This window comes from Agelaius tricolor, unplaced genomic scaffold (genome assembly GCF_023055355.1).
Source record: "Agelaius tricolor isolate 1412-34295 unplaced genomic scaffold, bAgeTri1.0.p SCAF_1, whole genome shotgun sequence".
NCBI classification, from domain to species: Eukaryota; Metazoa; Chordata; class Aves; order Passeriformes; family Icteridae; genus Agelaius; species Agelaius tricolor.
Window position 1 is genome coordinate 84,250,349 of NW_027269261.1, and position 22,879 is coordinate 84,273,227.

The window sequence follows — 22,879 nt, forward strand, 5'->3', positions numbered from 1 at the left end:
TCAAAAGTAACACAACATTTTTTCCTCAGCAAGGACAAAATCCACTTTTCTTGAATAAGAGTCAAGGTTAAAGTGATAGGAAAAAGAAAGGCAGATGTGCCAGAAAAATATTTATGTTTTGTTATGTTCATCTTATCTTGGACGCATGTTTCTCCAAATAAAAGCTGTTCCCAAGCATACAGAGCATTACATCAAAGGATAGGTGTCAAGTCAATCTATTAATGAATAAATGAATGGGTCATGGAAGCTTTATTAAAAGATAAGAAAACCCTATGGCAAGTTTCTTAAAACTTAAGTGTCTATAGTTGGGCTTCTTAGCTGAGTCTAAAGCTCTTCACAGCTAATACTTAAATACACTCTTAACATTACCTTGCAAATACTGGGGCTGCTGAGTATTTTTAGAGCCAAGTGCATGCTTAGCTATGTTCCTAGACATGAAATAGATAGAGTATTTAGTGTTTTACAAGAGCTAAACTCTCAGGCCTTGAAAGAGCCCAACCACAGAACTACAAGTTTTCAAAGATATAGAAGGAAGATGAAAGTTTGATCCCTACAGCAGTTGTCTTCAATAATTACCTTTTTTCTACAGTGAAGACTGTAGTAATTGTCTGTATGCCCAACACTTTTCAAAAGAGACTTAGAGGCCAAATTTTGGACATACACTTTTCAAATGTTACTCCACATTACTATGTAATAAGGGGTAGAATGTATCATCATGAGAGCAGAAATCAAAATGACTCTACAAATATTCACTTGGAATTTTAGATCAATGGTGAAGATAACAAGCTTTGAATTAGTATTTTTAAACTCATAGATTCAAAATACTTATCAGATTGTGAAAACTCTTAACATTACAGATAACACAACTAGAGCCTTTTTATAAAATCACCAAGTTGCAATATTGTGAATGAAATAACTACTTTTGTTAAGAAAATAATTTATTTTCCATAGTCACAACATTTAATCTAGTATCAGTTACTGTACATATATTTTCTTGCAACACTCTGACTGTCTATGAATACAGGATCCACAGATGCCACTTTTGCTGCTATAAAGGAGTGAATACAGTGTAAAACTGCCGTCAGATCCTGAAATTCAAGTTCCTGAAAGAAGTAAGAGAAAAAAAAGAAAAAAAATGAATTCAATTCAGGTTTATAAACATTTTATATGAATAAAGAGTAGACTAGTTAGAAAACAATAATGGCCTTAACATGAAAATTGAATTTTTATAGGAAACTGTAAAATTAAAATTGTTAAGAATAAAATCTGTATATCCATACCTTGTTCATCTCTTGTGAATAACCTTTTGAATACTAATATGCTCTTGTTTCTGGAAGATATACTCTACTTAGAGGTGGAAGACCAGCAGTAACACTAAATCTATGTTTTATGTGACAACAGCACTACTTACTGCAGTTAATACTGCAAGTTCCCTATTTTTGGATTGTTTTCAAGAGTGGTGCCAATTTTGAAAGTTATTACAGAGCTGAAAAGCAAAATGTGTGGCATATAAGCACTCCTCATGCAGTTTAGCAGCTTGTCCACACCTCTTGTCTCTCACATCTTCACTATCTTATGTTAGGTTTGTGCAGGGATGAGCAATCCTCTGGGATCATAAAACAGAAGCAGAGCTCTGGAGATGTTATCTTACAGGCCTCAGCTAGATGTGGCCACCTATGGTGGCATCAGAAAGGTGGGGCTCATCTGAGGCCTCATGCACCAGAAGCTTCTAGAAATGCAGCTTATAACAGTAGTACTTGATCAAGAAGTCCACTAATGGGGTAGGGCTGTGGAGCTTTGTGTCTGAAGGATGTTTGATGGATGTTCTGGCTGCCTTTGCAATCCTGCAGCCTGCTAGTCAGGTGTAGATAATGAGGAATAGTCACACATACCTAAGGATAAGCTGGGGTAAGGATTTGCTTACGTGTTGATTACAAAAGGGAAAGGGGAAGAGGGGTTTAATTTGAATATATGGATTTAGTAAAAGATAAGGATGGCTTTCTGACTTGGGAAAATGTAGCTGTTGCATAGTCTGAAGACTGGGACACAATATGTCTCTTTGCTATCTTGAATATAGTTTTATAGATGGAAATGCAGCCTCTTTAGCTTTCGAAAGCAATGTGAATTCTTCCTAGAAAATAACACCAATGACACTTCTTTCAAACAAATACATTGCTCTGATAGTTTATTTTTTTTAAGTAACATTTGTCTCTGTAGTCAGTCAGGCAGATGAGTAACTGATCATTTTATTTGTGCTATACCACCTAACAGCACCCTTATGTTTGCTTTCCTTATCTGAGTTTGCTGCTTTTTTCTTTAATTGAGATTCTGTGCATGTCTAATATTTCAATAACCAAAGCTCTTTCAGTTTACTGTATGTACCATAATAAGTGGATTAAGTATAACAAAGGCACTGGAAGGAAGACACTGGGAGAAGAATACAAAAGATTGGATTAAAGCAGTGGGAGGACAAAACTGCAAGATTTCCTGCTGGTACTGAAAATACAAAAAATGAGCACAATGCACTGACCTCCTTCACTGCATATGCACAGCCAAGGAAGAAAAATATATGTTCTTTTTTCATCCACCCACTAGGAGAGTTGGATTTATTACATGTCATAAAGAGCTTGACAGGCCTGTTGCATTATTACCATGCATGCAATTTTATTGAGAACTTCTGAGAGCTGTTGAATCACTGTTTGAACAAGACATGAGCCTTGACATCACATGAAAGGCAAATAATGGAGATGCTGACAGATAGTGTTATTGTGCCCTGTGCATTTCATGACATTAGGGACACTGGTAAGTCTTAGTGTATGTTATTTGTTGACCAGAGCAGAACTGTTACCAGTTCTGGTATTGTTCAAGATATGTTTTCCAATCACACTGACTTTTTTAATTGTTGTGGGGTTTTGCTGTTGTTGTTTGTTTGTTTCTTTGTTTGTTAGTTTGGTATGGTTTGGGTCGGGGTTTTTTTCAGGTTAAAAGCCCAAATAAAGATATTCAGGTTTTAGCTGCAGACAACATCAAAATCAAAATGGAAACCAAAATTCTAAATTTGATTCTATATCTCAGCAAATATAGCAGGGCTTGGTTGCCATATCATGGATGAGAAGAATATGCAGGGTTCTTAAGTTATTTTCTTGTAATAGACAAGAAATTTATGAGACCAGCAACATCTAGCTGAGACTTCAGTATGGCTCACAATACTCTGTTGACCACAGTGGTTTCTTATCTTTCTTCAATAAATATTTAAGACTAAGTAAGATGAAAAGAAAAGAGAAATGCTCCATTCAAATAAGCTTGGTAAAAAATGCATTTTTTTCAGATATATAGCTACAGTTTAGCAAAGGGAAATAAAGCATCAACACAAACATGGAAGTCTTAATCTTAGTTTTTTTCTTTTTTATGAGAAACCTTGACATTTTGGGTAAAGAATATCTACTATTACTAAGATTACTTGTAATTTCTCAATACTAAAGGCAGGGTAAGTTCAGGGAAGTACTGAACTGGGAATATGAAGAACCTGAAGGAGAAAAAACTGACAGGAATCTTTTCCTTATTATCTTCTTTCAACAGAAAACTTTTTAAATGGAGGAATGTACTGTTCACCTAAAACTAAAGTGCACAGGAAGAAGTACTTGGCTTAAGATTTAGAAGCAAAAATAAGAGAAGAAACATCACATCTAGCTATTAAACAAGATACAAAAATAGAATTCCCAAGTGTGATTTTTTTTTTTTACTCTCAAGAATTCATAATAATATAGAATTAAATATAGTTTGGAAAATTCTTTTGCAACCTTGACTCTCTGTTTTCCACCAAGGGAATGTAAGTCATCTGCATCAAGATTCTTTTGTGCATAGTGGCTCATTTACCCAGGAAAAATGAAACTTCTATTATTTGATAACATTTTTATTTCTTGTTACTGGCTGCATTTCACCATATAGCACCATCTGGCCCTATGAAATCTCTTTCAGTGTAATAAGCAGAGGCAACTACTGGATTGTACTATGAGCATTAGTGCTGGGCATTTTCCAGCCAGCCTGTAACTCTCAAGTCTAAGAACTCATTCCAATTAGGTGGTGGGCATACAGTTGATGATATATACCAGTTATCTGAAGTGGAGAGGCTGCACAGCTGTGTCCCAGTCCCATTAAATGTGAAATGCTAGTGGCTGCATTGCACTTTGCAGAGGCGGTTGTAAAAGGTGTAATCACTGAAATTCTGATAAATCCTCAGCTACTCAGTATCAGCCTTTCCTCTGGCCTTTAATGAGCTTATTATGGGATCTTCCAATACTTGCAACACATATGTACTTTTGTGTACACAGATATTAAGAATTCTGTATGAACCAATCCTGTATCAACTTCCATCTGATACTTTCAAGGTGAATTTTGCCAACTACAAGATTTGCATTAGAGCTATGTAAAGAAATGATTTTTAGTGTTTTAACAAATGTCTCTTGAACAAAATTTACTGCAAAATTATAATAAGGATTCACCTATAATAATTTTACGGATAACCAAATTTTCATAAAAAATACTAAAATTTACAATTTTTCTATCAAAGAGTAAAATTGGGTAAAACCAATTAGAATTTGCTGAATATAAAAAGAAAATAAAATTTTAAAAATCAGATTGTTTACCACACCAGAAAGATGAATGATACAATATTAAAGTAATAGAATTCCATTACAAGCAATGGAATTGCAGGCCTTGGCTAATCACACACAAGGACTATCTAAAGATTTAATGCACAGAGATACACAAAGTAGTTTATGCATGAGTACAATCTTCCTGTCTGCCTGACCTGAAACAAGTTATGTAAGCTCTCAGCAACAGATGATCACATATAAAATGAAGACAGTAGTCCTGTTCTGTCTCCAAGGTCTACTGTGAGAAATGAAGTGGAAATGGCCTGCTACTAGATAAATTATTATACATTGTAACTTTTGTAACAGATATTATAATATCTTTTACAGTAGAGCCAAGAGGGGCAACTCGGGTCAAGCTTGCTGATGAAATCCTGAATAATTTACTAATAAAGATGTATAAAGAAAGATATATTGCATGTACTGTAACTTTGTGACAAATAAGGAAGGTTATGGACTTCTTCCTTACAATTATTTTAAACATTAGAAGGATAGGTAACATATATCTTTTGTGTATGGTCAGTATAGAAAAATATTACTTTATAAGTGACTTTAACCTGTACAACTCCAGGTAAGAGTATTTGAAAACTTTCACAGGTTTTCAGATACTTTTCTCTTGTTTCACTGGCTTTTGTCAACCAAAACCCAGTTGAACCACAGTCTCATCTTCCTTTTCTATGTCATATCATGCCAAAGTTCTCCTCCTTCTTTTTAAAACCACATAGGTGAAAAACTGGTCTGGTTCTTTTATTCAACAGCAAGCTCAGGATCATTTTTTTTTTACTTTATCTTTTTTGAACACAATTTTTAGACATTATTTCTACTATAGTTTGACAGAATAACTTCAGATAAACTATGTTTCTGAAAAAGTAAAATACTATCATAACACAATAACTGGCTTGTAGAAATAGTGCAATAAATCTATGGGTATTACATTGCTTTCATTTATTATGGAGTTTCTAAAGAATTGGCAAAAAAAGATAAGCTGTGATGTATTCACCATGTCTATGTCTCAGTAAATGGGATTTCTGATGCTTTGACAGTAATTTTATGTCATCTTTAAGTAAATTGAAAAAGAGGATGTTGCTTACCTTTGTCTCAATTTGTTTGGTGTCTATATTTTGAAAAAGCAGCTTTACTCTTGTTTTCCCATCATCTGATGAGCCTTTGAGCTGAGAGAATTTAAACCTCCACAGCACATTCTAAAGAAAAAGAAATTTGATTAAGGACTCTGCTACATGTTTTTACCTAGAACTATAGAAGGATGATCAATATTCATGTACTAAAATAAAGCACTACAGCAGTAATGTGGTGCATGGTAACAGGCTCTTTGCAAAGCAATTAAAATTAACACTTCTGTACCCTTTGTGAAAGCAAAATATGCAATATTAAAATTCATTAATTAAACTATTTTGAAATTCTCTGAGATATAAATGTTTCAATTGCGTACATCACATAAAGTTGGCAAAAGCTTCATTCCATAAAGATCCATGAGGACATTAGTATCAGTTTCTTTAGGAATACAATTCCATGCCATATCTTGATTTTTTTTTATTTCAGTTGGCTCATTTGCATAACGTAGATAATTGTGACTTACACAGATATTACAAAGCTGAACTTACTGATGTGTGAAATGTAGTATGAAGTTCTCAAAAAAGCTATAGAAATGCAAAAATATTATTATTGAGCATGGTCTCAGAAACCACAAAAATGTGTCCCTTCATTACATAATGCTTTGTAAAATATATGACTTCTAAGCTTCTTGGTCTCCCACAGGTTTATCCATGGCATCTTGGTAGTGCTGGCAAACTCTAGATTGACAGATATGCTTTAATATTTATGAAAATACGTTGTAAAAACAAGAACTGGGAAATTATTTTTGAAATAAAGGTTATTTTCTGTATTTATTTGAATGTTTTCTATCCATTACCTGAAAATGCATAATTAAAGAAAACCCCACAAGGTAACCAACTTGCACCTGGACTTTCTGTTGATGTTTCCTTTAATACTTGTAATCTTAATGAAAATTCTCTGCACATGTTGAAGTGTGCTTCAGCTCCTGGACACTGCTGAAGAAACACAATTTAAATACTTGGGAGCTTATTTCAAAAGCATACATGGAAAAAAGTTTGCTCTGTTCCATTTTCCAACATGCCTCTTCTCAAAATATTTTTGTTAAGTAGACCAGTGCTACCAGTGGGCTTTAGAACCCTATTCACAGTTTAAAATGGAATGTCCTATAAAAAAAACCTATCTCCTGGTTCCTTGCAGACATAAATGTCATTGAATTCTTAGAGAGATATAAAAGATGAAGAAAAACTGAAATATGCTACAGCACTGTGATGGTGCTTAAACTTTACATTCATGAACAGATTTTAACTGGGTCCAGAGGGCCTAATTATAGCACCTGAAAAGTGTTAAAAGCTTAAATGAGTTTGGCTCTAAACAGGATAGATGAATGTTTGCTATGTAATAACTGCTAAGGTGGAGATGAATCAAGAACTTAGGAGCAATTTAGTAAAAGTAAGCATTGCTGGAGTCATCATCTCTCTCAACAGTTGACACCGAGTGGGGAAGAGAAGCAGAGAGAGCTGGAAGATGGCAGAAAATAAATGCACACTTTGGGATCCCTTCATATTGGAGGAGCGGCTGGAGGCACAGGATGGGGAAGGTGACCCAACCAAGCTGACAAGATAAAAAGAATCTCTACAATGAGATAAAAAGCAGATGCCGGCTACAGAACTAGCTCAATGATGAGCCCAAAAAAGATAAAAGCTGAATGAATTAAGCCCATCAAGAGCCTGGAATAGAATATGCAGGAAAAGAAACTGTTCTAGAAAAATTCTTTAAAGATATTTTTCTTGTGCTGGAGAAATGAATGAGAATATGGGAGAGAAAAAGCCCTGCAGACACCATGGTCAGGGAAGAAGGGGGAGGAGGTGCTGTTCCTGAAGGACCCACACTGGAGCAGTTCATGAAGAGCTGCAGCCCATGGGAAGGACTCATGCTGGATTCTGGAGGGGTGTCTCCTGTGAAAGGGACTCCATGCTGGAGTAGGAGAAGAGTGTGAGAAGTTCTCCTCCTGAGGAGGAAAGAAGGACAGAGACAACATGTGGTAAACTCACTACAGCCCCCATTTCCAACCCACCTGTGCTGCTGGAGAGGAGGAGATAAAGAAAATTAGGCAGCAAAGAAGTGTGGGGGAAAGGTGTTTTAAGATCTGTGTTTTATTTCTCATTATCGTACTCTGATTTGACTAGTAATAAATTAAACTGATTTGCCCAAGTGGAGTCTGTTTTGCCCACGATGGTCACTGGTGAGTGACTTCTCCCTGCCTTTATCTGGACTCACAAGCCTTTAGTTGTATTTCCTCTCATTTGCCTGACTCATGAGGAAGCCAGAGACAACCTCCACACTCCAAAGCAAAAAATTTATGTGCTTTTTATTTCATAATTTGTAATAATAAGGCCCTTTTAAAATTGTTTTTCAAAGTGTAAAAAAGAATGTTTTTCAATGACTACATGAGCTGGTTACCCGAAATTTGAGATCCAGATTTAGAGTCATAGACCAGGTGACTGGCCTTTATTTTAATAATCCTCTTTGAACACCTGCTGGGGTGTAAGAGCATTCTTTGCATCAATAGAAGACTTTATTTTTTTCATTAAATTTAAGAAAAAGATAGATTCTTTAAGAAAATTTCTGTGAACCTAATGAACAGTTAATTGCTTGACCACTTTAAGAATCTTTTTTGCATTGGCAGGAAATATTCTAAAATAGCTATGCATATGGGAAAACACAGTAAACTTCAGCTGACAATTATGGGAAGCAAGATCAACTGCACAAGTCGCCCATTACTGCCTCACTCAGGTTTGAGGATGCAGAGAACATCTCCATCTCTCACACAGATGAAGAATAAATGTACTTAAGCTCTCCAGAATTTTTACTGTTTGGCAATGGAATCAGTCTATCTGCTGATATTCTGTGTTTCTCCTTAGGTAGGCAACAATAAATCATCTAAATCCTCCTCATCATCAATACTGAAGGTAGGTACTGTGACACAAAGTCCTATTAATAGAGAAAGGTTATAATTTTAAAGATGAGAGTACATGCAATCATTCTTCACATTTAAAAGAAACCCTTTCTAAAGGATAGAGAGCTTACTTCTTACAGTTAATTTGTGGTTACATGCAAAATATGATCAATTGTGTAAAAAGCAGGATTCCAAAATGCAGTATCACCCGAGGGAGAGAAGTATATACAAAAATATGTTCTGAAATGTTATCCTGCTGCATGGGATGCACACTTAATTTATCTAAATTTTCATGCAGTTTTGGTCATTATTTCTCTGCACTAAGATTTCAATAGATTTGAAATGTGGGGGCATTTTGATCCCAAACCCACAGAAAGCCAACATGCAAAAACTAGGTCCTGCATCAGTGTTTCAAAATGCAGTGTGTTCCCTCTTTTCTCAGAATGACTGACTGAATTTTTAAAAAAATATTTGAGAAGACCAACTTTCTACTGAACAGTTCTATTAATGCAGAAACATTTTTTGTATATTTGTTTTCTTCTACTATCAAAAAGAAATGTTAAAATCCACTTAGAATAATATACATTAAAGTACCACTAAGTTATACAGAAAACAGTAGCATTATAGACAGGTCTTGGAAGTTGGCATGTATCATTAACCATTCTCTGTAGGCACTTCCTATATAGCCACATTTTGCAAGATAAGTGCATGTAAACTTTTAGATTCTGACTTTGAAAAACATTTGCCTTTATTCTGTCTATTTTAGACATGACCTAAATTTCTTATGATGGAAGAATAATTAATCCTATTTTATATTCATAGCTTCAAAACAAATAGAATCAGGTGACATTTCATTTTTTTTTCATGACTTGTAATCTTTTATAAATCTTTAAGTTTCTTCGTTAAACCAAGTTCTCTGCTAAATATGATTTTCCTTTGCTTTTATTACTTGAATAGGAAGTTACTTTTTTTATATCTTTCTTCAAAATGCATCTTTACATGCTATACAACTATAATCACCCCTTTGAAGTCCCAAACTGACTATATTTCAGTAGGGGTAAATAAATAAATAGTACAGTATATTGGAGGAATAAATACTGGACATAAACATAAAGAAAATGCAATAGATGATAACTTCAATAACTATAAAACAATTCAGAGTTATATTTTCCTTTTCTTTTACTCTTACCTTCGTTTTACTGTCAAAACAGGTAAATCCTAGAGCAAAGTCGACTGTGAAACACAGGGTATCCCCTTGCCAACTGCACATATATGTTTTAGACTGAAAAAAAAAGGTATGATCTTTGAGAGGACAACCATCACTGTAAATTATTGTATTCAAATAATATTTTATGCAGATATCTTTGGCTGGGAAGACACTCAGCTGACAACACTGGTACTGCTTTATATTACTCTGTTTGAAAATGGTCATAAACTTCTGGCTGTAAATCAGTGTCACATCTGTCAGCTAGACATTAACTGAAGACCTTTTATATTTCAAGTCACTCTTCTACAAAATTAATATATTCTTGAAAACCAACCCTTGCAAAATGCAACACAGAACAAACAAAACCAGATCTGACTACTCTAAACTGCTTAGACCTGAACTTTTAATGACTTCTGATATCACTTCCAGCAATTGTGAAGGCAACAGTGCCTAAATGTTCAGTCATTGCAATCTAATTATAGAAATCTAATTATAGAAAAGCATTCTGCCTGCTTCACCTCTCCATCTGATTTAAACTTTGTAGAGAATCTTTCTATTTTACAACACTTTTTAATTTGGGTCTGGTGACATGCTGGCACAGCCCTATGCTAAAGTTAGTTAATGTAATTTCATAGTAAGACCTAATAGCTATCACATCTTGGTTAGCTCTGATACCTGCCAGACACTGCTATCTATTCACCAATTCCATGATAAGCTTTCAGATTAGAAAGGAAAAAAATTTGTTTTATCAATAAAACTCAGAAGTTCTGGTTAAACTTGTGAATAAGCTTTACAGTAAAAAGGCAGTTAACTCTTTCCAGGCATTTTTAAGGCTCACTAACTTAGGTATGTGGCAGATTCTGGAAAGACATGAATGAGATTTGCTGTAATATGGAGCAGCCTGATGACATTCACTGTTGACAGCCATAATAGCAAAAAACCCATAATAGCAAATAACCTTCAGCCCAAATAGGGATCAGATCCTGTCTCCAGGCTTTTCTTGCCACATCTTACCAAGCCATTTTTAAGATGATACCCTTGTGCCTTGTGAAATTTGGATTTTTTGTTTCTTCCAAGGAAGCATTACTTCACTGTCATTGATATATCATAAATCTCAATGTTGCCTCATGCGTAGACATTTGTTGACACAGAAGTTTTGTATCTGGATAGTTTCTTTTAATTAAAAAAAAACCAAACTGAAATCCTTTTACACGCAAGAATTCCCTAGAGGAGACTGAAAGCATTAATAAAACTTGCTTAAAATGCAAACTGCCATTTGAATTGGTTTTTTAAAAATTTTTAGTATGGTCTAAAACTTCTGGATGATTGTAAAGGTTTCCTCACTCCAGTATCAATAAAAAAAGTTAGTTATACTAAAATAAGCATTTTTGAGTTACAGTTATGACATTTTAAAAAGGATTTTGAAAGGGCTAGGAGTAGTATCAGTTTAAAAGTGCAGATTAGTATTATAATCATCTCCACAATAATGGAGATGTATAATATTTCTGAATAAATTAATTTGCTCATTGGTGTTCAAAGATCATATTATTTGGCATTTAAAAATATTTCAGCGATTGATTTTCAATTAGAATGACATTTACATATCCTTACATTTCATTCAGTAATTAAAAGGTGGCATTAAGCACCAGCCATAACTTATTCTCCATTATTCTCCAATTAAAAAGGTCATACTAGCTGAGCTCTGACTGAGCAAAGCAATTTTTAAAACGAATAAAATTAGATTCCCCTAATGGGTAAGCATCAAATTGCTCAGCCACAAATGGTGAATACTAAAATGAACTATGCAGAAATAATGAGCTTGGAGTACTTTAAAAATATTCAATATTGGGAAATAATGGAACCAATTTTGAAATTATTCACAAATACTAGAGAAAAACATAATATGCTTAATTTTCACCGTTATTAAAAATATATACGTGTTTTGTACTTACAAAACTCACGGGGTTTTCTTTACAAAAGAATTAGTTTGTATTTTGACGTATAAATTTAAAATCCTACTCCTGGCATATCCTCAGTGACTTTGAACAGATTCTCAGAAAGCTCTATGGTAAGAACCCTCATCTTGACTCACTGACTCTAGGACAGAGCCTTATTTCTTTCCATTTTGCACTTGGAATAAGCTTCCCATACACTTACAATTGTGATCACCCTTGGATATCTACAACAATTGTTTACAACAATTGTGGAAATTTAACATCAGAGGTCTAGGTTCAGGTGTCTTTAAGTGAATTTGGGGAAAAAAAAAAGCACTGAATATCAGCCAGCTTGCTAAATCACAGTTTAAACAACAGAGAGAAGAAAAGGCCTCATGGTGCAATAGCTAAGAAAATTGTAGTGTACAACCTAGATCAATCATCTGATGTTTTCTGAGCAATGTAAAGATCCACAGAATATTATATTGGTGATAAAAGACAATAACAAAACTTTTACCTGTGTAAAGTTCAGGTATCAGCATCTCAATGCATATTCTTTTAACTCATAAAAAGATCATTAAGTTGATAATACCACTGTTCAAATACCAAAAGAACACTGTATCTGACTCATTTATGACAGAATTCCTCAGACAGACTACCTGTTGCTGATCAGAAGCATGACTCTTGTCTATCTCTGGCTCTGTCATTTGTCCTCCAAGACCCTGAGAGGGCTTAATAGTTACAATGACCACACATATACACTCATTCTCATTCCCATAGACAGAGATTTCCCTGAAATAATTCAGCTTTGAACTATGCTTGGTGGTCAAGAAGCATCCAGGCATAGCACTTGTTCTATGTGGTCTATGTTGTCCATGGTCTAGTTAACAAGGGTGATGATCAGTCTGGTTGGACTTGATGATGTCACAGGTCCTTTTCACCAGTTTTTACCAAAGGACATGGGACAGTTTGCTTCAATACTCTAAAAGAAAGACTGACATAGTATTCTGTCTAACAGTAAAAGACATTACAAATATATACAATGACAAGCCAATTAATTCCAAAATCAGCTTTTATGTTTATGAGTTACTATGACTCTTTCCCTCATGGGAGAGAATGTGTTTGTAAATAGATCAGCTAACACAAAAAGAAGGGCTTTGAACTTGGTTTATGGGTGTCAGGGACCCAAGATAAGAAGTGAGTAAACACTCAAACTGGAAAGTGAATGCATGGGAAGAGATAACAAGAGGGATTTATTTCCACTCAGAGAGGAGAGCACCAATATACCTCAGATATGTGTGAGCGACAAAGCCTGAGGGACAAACAGAAAGAGGAATCTCTTCATGGGGAGTCACCAGGGTGTGATGAGGCTGAAGCACAAAGACTGGGTGGTAGCAAGCACCGCTGCAGCCCAGACACAGAGGTCTGGGGAAGGAAAGGCAGGAATAAAGAGGAACCCTCCTCTTCTTCAGTTTCCTTTGTGTTGGTGTCCTTGTCCCCTTTAAGCTGAAGTATGATGGCAGAAGGAAGCATGAAGGCCCCCTGGATCACAGGGAGGCCTTCTGATTTCTCCACACATGTGGGTCTCCCATGCAGGGTAACGCCATAAGTATATTTGGGTTCTTCTGGGACTGGGAAGTCCAAAAGCTTCTAAATAAATCATGATATGCAATAGATTTTTTGGCAATAGACTTTTGCTGGAATATGAGTTTATTGCAGTGCTTTGGATGGAGGGCTTAGATTTGCCTATGTTCTGCCACAGGCATCCAGTGTAGTATCTCTGGATTCTTTTTTGAAGACACAGAGTCCTTAATGTTACTTAATGATGTGGGATTGTATTCTGTCCAAGAAATAGGGGTTCAACTTGCTTTTGTTTTTCAGTAAAATTATTAAAAATCAAGATTAATAACAATAACTTTCAGTTGAGATAGCATATTCTGAGATCATCAGCAAAGATTCTTACTAAAAAATACCATTTCACATAATTTTTTAAGAATCAGGGCACCAACCTTTTCAGTCAGTACTCTTTTTCCTAAGTTCATGGCAGTAAGTTTTCTAAGGATTAAGTGAGACTGAGTGATGCTGCTCATCTAAGTGTAACACAGAAAAATGACACAGTGTATATTCATTTCAAAGGATATTATTTTTACAACTCTAATGCTGTTGGTCCAAATGTCTCATCAGATTTACAGTTTCAAAAATTCAGCTGGTGATTGGCTACATTGCAGTTAATTATTTTGTGCATGAAGGAAGCCCTCATTTTGCTTTAACTACGGCACTGATATGCAATGTATTTATTAATTTTGGACTCAGCCATGTTCTACTGAGCAGGAATTTTAGTTTTTAATCAGCCAAAATGCAGAAATAATACCTACCTTCTAATCTAAGTGAATACAAATTGGGCATGTACATGATTTTGTTTATTTTCCAAAAAGCAATTGGAGAGTTGGCAGTACCATTACACTTTCCTGCTTGAACTACATATTTTCTCTGCTATGCCGTTAACTGCTTTATAGATAAAGATATCCATTTCTTCTAAGATGAGCTGTAAGGGTTTATTACATGTACATGGGAGCACAGACATTATTTCTCACTATACTCATGATATAGAATTTAACACACATTTTCTAAAACTAAATTCTAACCAGACAGGACAGCATTTAGGCAATAGCCATATTCATGCAGTGCACATACTGCATGCTGTATTCACTTACTCACTTCAAGTTAATGTGCTATGAAGCCAAAGAATTTATTTTTGGAGTAGAAGACTCCAGCATTGCCAATTTGAACTGATAAAATTTTAGCATACTCCAAATATCACTTCTATTTGTTTCTTTTTACTTCTAAGACCAAATCTCTCACCACCTTACATTTAATATTTTTCGTCATCTTTCTGCCAATGTCAGTAAAAACTGGAAGGAACTTTGTAGGACTTGTCAGAGGAACTTAAATACATGAAAGACAGAAGGACCTAAATGATGTGTTATTTTTTTCTGCATTAGAAATAAAAATAATGTACACCAGCATTTAAGATACATTGACAGGAAGGGAAAAAATTGTTTGGAACACAGGTTCTTGCATTAAGACTTTGTATGGCAGCTTTTCAAAAGCTTGTAAATCATAGAGGAGTGACAGGAGTAAGGTGTCTTAATGCATCCCATGTATTTACAAAAATATAGAGTTTGGTAAAAGCCTTAATATGGGACCAGATATGTCAAAAAAGTATTTTTGAAAATTCCCCTTTTAGCATTAAAAAAATCCAAGCAGGATATGAAAATAAAGATAAGAGCAACCAGAGTTATTATGGTTGTACAGAGAAATATATATCAGCCCACACATAGAGAGAGTACTAGAAGGCAAAATTAAACCCCTTAATTCTGAACACAGCCTGCAAAACCTCCAAGAGTCTTTTTGCATAGAATGAATAGTGCTAAACTGAAATGTTTTTAAACCCTTTGAAATAGCAGAATCACTGAATTAAAAATGTAGATGCTCTGGCTTTCTCATATCTAAAAAAAATGGGGGTTTAGCATAAAATATTCTATATATAGTCTTTTTTTTTAAAAACAAAGCTTTCAGACCGTGTTTATAAAGAACACCAAAAGCATTGTTACTCTGAATTCACATTATACATGAGAAAATGAAACAACAATGAAATCCATCATTCACCAAAAGCATGAGAGTTTTCAGAAATTTCATCTAGAACAGACTCCCAAAGCTCAGTTGTATTCCTGTTCCATATAACAGTGAAAAAGAATCAGTGAAATAATTTCAGTGAGAGTGATCAAATGAATATAAGCTTCACTTAAAAACCATGGCAGATCCACTCATTTGCCCATACCTTTAAGAATTAAATCATGTCACAATTAAAAGGTTACAGAACTTTGATAATTATGGACAAATACAAAAAAAAACCACTTCATCTAAACAAATGAGATCTGATTTAAAATCTTGTATATTCCTTCAAGAGCTGCTGTTACTGCTGCCAAAGGAATTGCATCTTAATATCCTAAAATGATTCTTTTTTGCATACCTTGCTTGTATTAGTATGAAAAGTGCATTCTTTTATAAAAGATGGAACTGTAATCTGATGATTTCAAGAAGGTTATAGTTGTTTTTTTAAAACATTTATGCGCATTTGTGGTTCAGCATATATGTGTACAAGAGACATTCTGGCAGTAAAAGTAAGATTTTTCAAAGGAATCAAATGATGGCTCATTATATTTTCACTGAATTTTAAAGAAAGTTTCTATTTATTTCAGTAGAAGTGGGACTAGCTCAGTGCTTTAGAAAATAATACCTGGGTTTAATACATCCATGTTTTAAATGCTTACTTTCTTAGGATACTGCTCAACTTGAAACTTTTCCCTTTAGGTCATCTATTGAAATAACTATCTGATCTATTTGTAATTTTTAATTTTTAATGATCATGACATTATAGCAGCTAACTGCCAAAATGGTTTGCTTAGAAGAGCACTCATTGGACAGACTGTCTTTTCAGAAACTTTCAGCATCACTGAGATAAAGCATTAAACCAGCATTCAAATATTAGGATTACATTAATGTGGGATTTTAGGATTCAAATATTAGGATTACATGTACATGTGGGATTACATGTACAAGTGAATTTTACTCCACAGGGAATTGTGTTCCTGTAGGAAGACTGAGGTGAACCTGTAGGTTCAGCTATTTCTTGGCAAGACAGATAATGCAGTAGTGGATGTCAGCTCTTGGCCATGGCATTCTCTCTGTGATATGAACCTATGGCTCAAGTAAACCTGACAGAAGAAAAGACTTGCTGCCCTCTTTGCTGAACAGACAGACAATGGCTTAAACCGGTTGTAGGTAAAAGCAGCGAGCAAAATGGATGCAGGAGGAAAAAATCTAAGGGTAGCAACTAAGAAATGGTTATCTTCTAGCAGGGAAAATTCAAATTGTGTTCTTTAGCGTTCGCTTATGTCAGAAAGAGATTGTGCTTCCTCCTGTCTGTGTCTGAGGAATACCTTCATTGTTTTGCAGCAACTCATTTTTCCATAAGGAAAAGCAAGAATCAACAGTGACTTCAATGTTAAGAGTTTCCTACATGTTTTCCTACATTTCCTATATGTTTCCTGCATGTCCCAAGCATATTTTCATAAACCTGAGGCAGATTCTCAGTGGTAAACACAGTAATCAAGCTGACACTGCTTGATTTAGTAGAACCAGTGGACCACTACTGGCTTACTTCAGCAAAGACAACGACTTCATTCTGATGCAGTTTGTTATTATATAATAATAAATATTTTTTTTCTCTGGTGATCTGTAAATTCTGGAATTTCACAGTTGAGAAGGGAATTAATCAGAAATATCATCAAAAGACATTTCTGAGTACACAATTCAATTGTGAATCAGTGACATTTTCACTGGGATTTTCTTCTGCCTGATTCTTATAAATGGTGGGTGGAGAATGATAGGGAACACCAAAATTAAAACCATAAAATCCAGCATCAAAATTCTAATTTTACTCTATAAATTCTAATATTATTCTATAAATTTGAAGTTCCATGACAGTAAATTTCTAAGATAATATTACTCTACAAATTTGAAGTTCCATGACAGTAAATTCTTTGCAGCAAATTCTTGACAGATTTAAAAGAATCACAGAATGGTTTGAGTTGGAAGAGTTCCAAAATGGGCCCACTCACCACAGGCAGGGATACTTTCCAGAACACCAGGCTTGTCAGAGCCCCATCCAACCTGCCTTGGACTCCTTCAGGGATGGGGCATCCACAACATCTCTGGGCAACCTGTTCAGTGTCTCACCACCTTCCTGTACAGAATTTATTCCTAATAAATTCTATGTAATCTAAACGTGCACTCTTTCATTTTAAAGCCATTCCCACTTGTTCTATCACTACTTGCTCTTGAAAAAGTCCCTCTCCAGCTCTCTTGTGGTTTCTTCCTTATTCCAGTCTATAAGATCCTCTGGAAAATAAAAACAAACCTAGATTCCCATGACAAGATTTTTATCTAAATATTTGGATTTAGAAATAACTATATGTAATATAAAATTATTTAGATTTATTCTTTTTATATAAATAAATGTAATTTTAAGAATACATTATATTTTCAGAAATAATGGTCATTTTATATTAATCATGTCAAAAATACAGAATATAGAAACAAGTTTGAGTTCAATAGCCTTGAAAATTGGTACATTCACTGTTTTAAAAGTTCTAATAAACGCATTGTTTGATTTTCATCTGTCATGTGAATTGTTGAATTATTAATAATTATTGAAAATGTATTTACTATTAATCTGTATGGTTTTCAGAACCTTTCTTTGTGTTAGAGAATGGTGAGTTTTTTGCATCAGTGTGGAAATGAATTAGAATCTAACACCGTTTCTAAAGGTGACCAGTTAAATTGTAATTGTAATTGTAATAAGCTTTCTGTGCATAATGAAAACAATCTAAAACTTAATTGTGTAATTAAACTGAGTGCTTCTTGTAACAAACTGGAGAGTATCTTTTAATGACACTATAAATCTCACCTAATCTACATGCTATTTAATATCTCGCCTGAATATAAGGAGAATATTTCCTTCGCTTAAATGTTTGTCTCAGAAATTAGTTCTGAAATTAGCATGTGGTGACATTTCCATTCTTAAAGGGACTCCTACATATAACTCTGTTTCATATATGCTTGGCAATCATCACCAAATAAGAAAAAACCAAAAACCAAAAACTTGGCCAACTGTATTTAATATTTTTACAATTCAATACAGTATTTGCAGCTCGCAAGGCTTACATTGTGATCAACCAATCATGATTTATTCAACCTCTCAGGTCACCATGAAGAATTAATAAAATCATAAATGTCCAATAGTGGATCATAGAAATGACAATTACTTCCTATCGAGATCACCTAATTTCTGCAAGGTTTTGTTTATTTCAGTGGAATTCTTTTGGCTCAGTCTCCGAGGGTGGTTTAGTCTCCTATTTCTGCAGGACCACTAAATTCCCAAAGATGCCCCGAAACAATGAGTGTGTTTGTTTTGATGCCAGCCTTACTGAGAAAGTCAAAGTTCTGAGAATCTCAGGAGTCAGGTAGTTGGAAAACTTAAGTAAGCTGTGGTAGATAAGTGAAAACATAACTAATCTCTGACCAAGTTCCAGTGGGGACACAGTCTCTAAAATCTATTCTGATTACATCTAACTTGAATTGTAGTAAGATAATTTCAAAATGCCACTAGTGAATGACTAGAAAGCACATTTTGTATAATATTGCAGGAAGGAGACACAGGAACTGAACTTCTTGTAGGCTGTCTTGATATGAATATCACAAAGTCTTCTGTTTTCTCTAAATCCAAAATCTTCAATTGAACTTGTACCTTTCACGCTAAAAAAATAGGTTCAGAGTGGGCTAATTCCACATTTCCATGTAGCTTGGCTTCCATACGCTGGGAATGCAAGGAATCCATAACCCTGACCAGCACACATCACTATTTATATTGGTGACTTGTTAAACACTCAGCATTAAGCAAATATGAAGGCATGTTGATAAAATATGCATTGAAATTCAGTTTACAAAAAAAAAATATTTAGAAGCCATTTGAGTTTCTATGTAAGGGATTTTCTCCATCTGGCTCCTAATTTTGAAACCATGAGGAATTTATAGTTATCTCCAGAGGACAAAGAATAAATGCCTAACTAAATTAATTTTAGCTCTTTCTTGAGCTGCTACAGATATGGGAGCTATTTATCCATTAATTTTGTGAAAATGTGAAGTTTTAAAATATCAGTGCAATTTTGTGCAGTTCTTTCTTTTTGATCTTTCATCATTATGTGGTTTTACATATCATAGAAGCAACTATGTGATTTAAAATATAAACACTGCTTTTCATGTTATGAATCAATTATTGGTTGTGACTGGCTAGTAAGTAGCATGTATGCATACAATCACTATTACACTGTTATTTTGTACAATATAGTCAACTGAATGCTTTTAAAGGGAAATTATGACCAAAAAAAGTGGTTTCCTTGAAATGTTGTTGAAGTCAATTGGAAAGAACTTATTCACTTCTCTATGTCTTAAATTAATTGTAGTGAACCCTTTAAGAAGATTTTAAACAAAGATAAGCATCTAAAATCAAGTAATGGTCTAGAACAAACAGCAAGCAGGTGTTGAAATGAGGAGGTTGCACTGATTATTTCCTGAGCTGAGAAGGAATGATGAGAAGGAAGCATTACATGGACAAGTTTTATAAAAGAAACTTTAAAGCCATAAATCTTTACTAGAAAGCCAAGAGGTGAAAATCAACACCTGTCAACAGTATTCTGAAAGGATTTGTACAATGAACAATATCTATTTCATGGAAAAAAAAATCATTTTCTCAAATGAACATATTATGAATACATTAGAAATGAATTCAAACTGATGAACTAGCAAAATCTATGACAAAGTATTATAAAGAAATTTAAAAGATGGATAGAAGAGAGGATACCAAAGATAACCAGGACCAGATAATTAATGAAAAATAGTCCATCAAGCAAAAAGGCAAAGACATATAAAGCTGAGGAAAGGGTATTGAGTTAACCATTTCTTCAAAATAGTTATGTGACTTTTTGGTTGATTGGTTGGTTTTAATCATCAACAACATGATTGCTGATTCCTTATGTACTTCGTACCAATCCGCCAGAAGAAGACAGAGTGTCTAGGGGGAAATGTTGAAGTGGAACAGGAAGATGGTCAACTAAGCATTGTGTAACCTATGTCACTCTCATGTCTGTCACCTTTTTTAAGCATGGAAGACTCAAGTTCACAGAGGAAAACAGTAACTAGCTGGAATAACTAATATGCAAAAGAAATTAATTGTTGCTTACAAAACAAAACAAAATTATCAATTGTGCTTATCTATTATATAATTTTTAGGAATTTTCATCATGGTGTTTTAGCAGCACAATATTTGTAGAAATAAAATTTAAAGTCTAATGTGGGAATCCCATAGAAACGAAGCTCTAGGTCTGCATGCACAATTATTCCCAATAATTATTTTTGCTTTATCCAGGAACAGACATAATCTGTCTGAGAGCAATTCTGAGTCACAATGATTCTGAGTCATATAAGCAGCATCAAGAATCCTTCTATAGAGAATGGTTTGGTATTAACTTCTCAGAAAATAAAGACATATTAAAAATGCATACAAAAACATAAAACATCCACAGTATATGTGATTTATGTTAACTGATTTTAAAAGAGGGAAAACACAGGAAAAATGCATCATATGTTTATGTTCATTATAAAATTATTTTGGATTTCCAATTGTGTTAACTGAAATAAGTTGGAACATTCATTAATCTTCATTTGTTTACTTTGCTTGCTTTATTTACTTTGATTTTATTAGTATTTATTTATTTGATTTTATTAGTATTACTTTGATTTATAGTAATGTATATTCTTCACATGAGGAGCCTGTATCATTCCAGGAATACGAATTTTGCTGCTAACATTTTTCTATATATATTCATATCCCTGACTTAAAAAAATAATTAATAATTGTATTTCAAGGGTTTATTTCTCTGTTGATATTAGTCACTGAATCATGGAACAAAATGGAAAGAAGTTAACTAGAAGTACTTACCTTTAAGCATGGAAAATAATGAGGCACCAAAACTTCTTGATTATTCTGTTATAACTGAATGGGATCCAGCCTATTTTAATTCTTGGAGTAACTCACATTAAACAAATATTTTGTCCAAGCAACAAAAATGGTTTCAATACAGTAGGTTATTCAGGTGTATGAGGATTGGAAAGAACTTGCAGCATCTTCATCACAACTGGAAGTATGAAGGGAAAACTTTCTTTTGTGTTAGAATTGCTAGTGAGGAGAGTATGCAACCATGTCTTATCACTATATACCCACTGCAGGTACTTTAGAAACACTGTGGTACATTATTTTCCCACTGCATGGGTTTTTTTCAGTCTCCTGATACTTCTTTCATTTGTAAAGATTTCTCTCCTCTATCTTCTTCCAGCCATCAAACAAAGCTTACATGTACGAGGTTTCAAGATGACAAAACTGTTGGTCCAATTTTTCTACAGCTGACGGTAAAATACATTACTGTCACTCTTTCCTCTGTCCACTATTCCAGTATTCCCCTCCATCCTCCTACTGAACACAACTGATCCAAATCATCCCTTTGAGATGTTTCTGCATTAATTTAATAACCATATCCAAGACTCAGATGAGTGAAAATAATTTCCTTTGGAAAAACTAGTCTGAGGCAAAGAAAGAATACTGATTTAGAAATTTAAAAAAGACATAATTGAAAAAAAAGTGGAATAATATGCTACTGACAAGACCAAGCTGAAGGGTCAAAGAATTAGTAAGAGCTCTGGAAAATGTACTAGTGTCTTATTTTTGAAGATTTTCTGCACCATAAAAATCTTGGAAAAAAAAAAAAGAAAAATTACCTAATATGAGCATCCTTTATTCATCTTGCACTGTTTAGGACGTTCCATGTGAAACAAGCATTCATGCTGGGATTTGCAGGAGATGATTTAACTTCAATATATGACTGAGAGGATTTCATTGCCTATCTTCCACTATTGCAATGCTGACTTTTATTACCAGCCTCATGGAAATACTTTTCAACAACACTTTTTCTCTCTTTCAATTGCCTTTCTGCCTCACTTCTCCTGCATTTTTATTGCCCCCATCTATCCAAGTTATGCCATCAGCAACTACAATAGTTTTTCTAGGAAAAAACCCCATGTGTTTCTAGTACATGGATTCAACATCTGTTTGTTTGTTACCATTGTCTGCAAATAGATTAATTTCACCAGGGTCAAATAGGTTAATTTCACCAGGGATTAATTTCAGTGTTTCTTGGTAAATTTTTGTAAACAATTGCAGCTAGAAATAGGGATTTAAGATAGCTAAAAGGGGAGCAATATTGTGAGGGGTGTTTCTTCCTGCTTTATTGCATTCTTTCTGTCATCTACTGCTGCTGCCATTTTCAAAAGAATTGTAAAAAAATGACACAACACCAGCAGATAAAATTCAAAAGGACCA

The 22,879-nt window shown here is 34.3% G+C and overlaps 1 protein-coding gene across 1 annotated transcript in view; it reads right to left on the bottom strand.

The window, feature by feature from the left end:
* Nucleotides 1-903: 903 nt before the first annotated feature.
* The window catches only part of SNTG2 (syntrophin gamma 2), a 194,580-nt gene continuing 172,604 nt past the window's right edge, over nucleotides 904-22,879 (bottom strand). The window contains exons 15-17 of the mRNA XM_071448450.1: nucleotides 9,872-9,964; nucleotides 5,744-5,854; nucleotides 904-1,103 (exon numbers count right to left, since the gene is read on the bottom strand). Of these exons, the coding sequence (XP_071304551.1) occupies nucleotides 972-1,103; nucleotides 5,744-5,854; nucleotides 9,872-9,964 (336 nt within the window). The 3' untranslated portion in view covers nucleotides 904-971. The remainder of the gene's footprint in view (nucleotides 1,104-5,743; nucleotides 5,855-9,871; nucleotides 9,965-22,879) is intronic.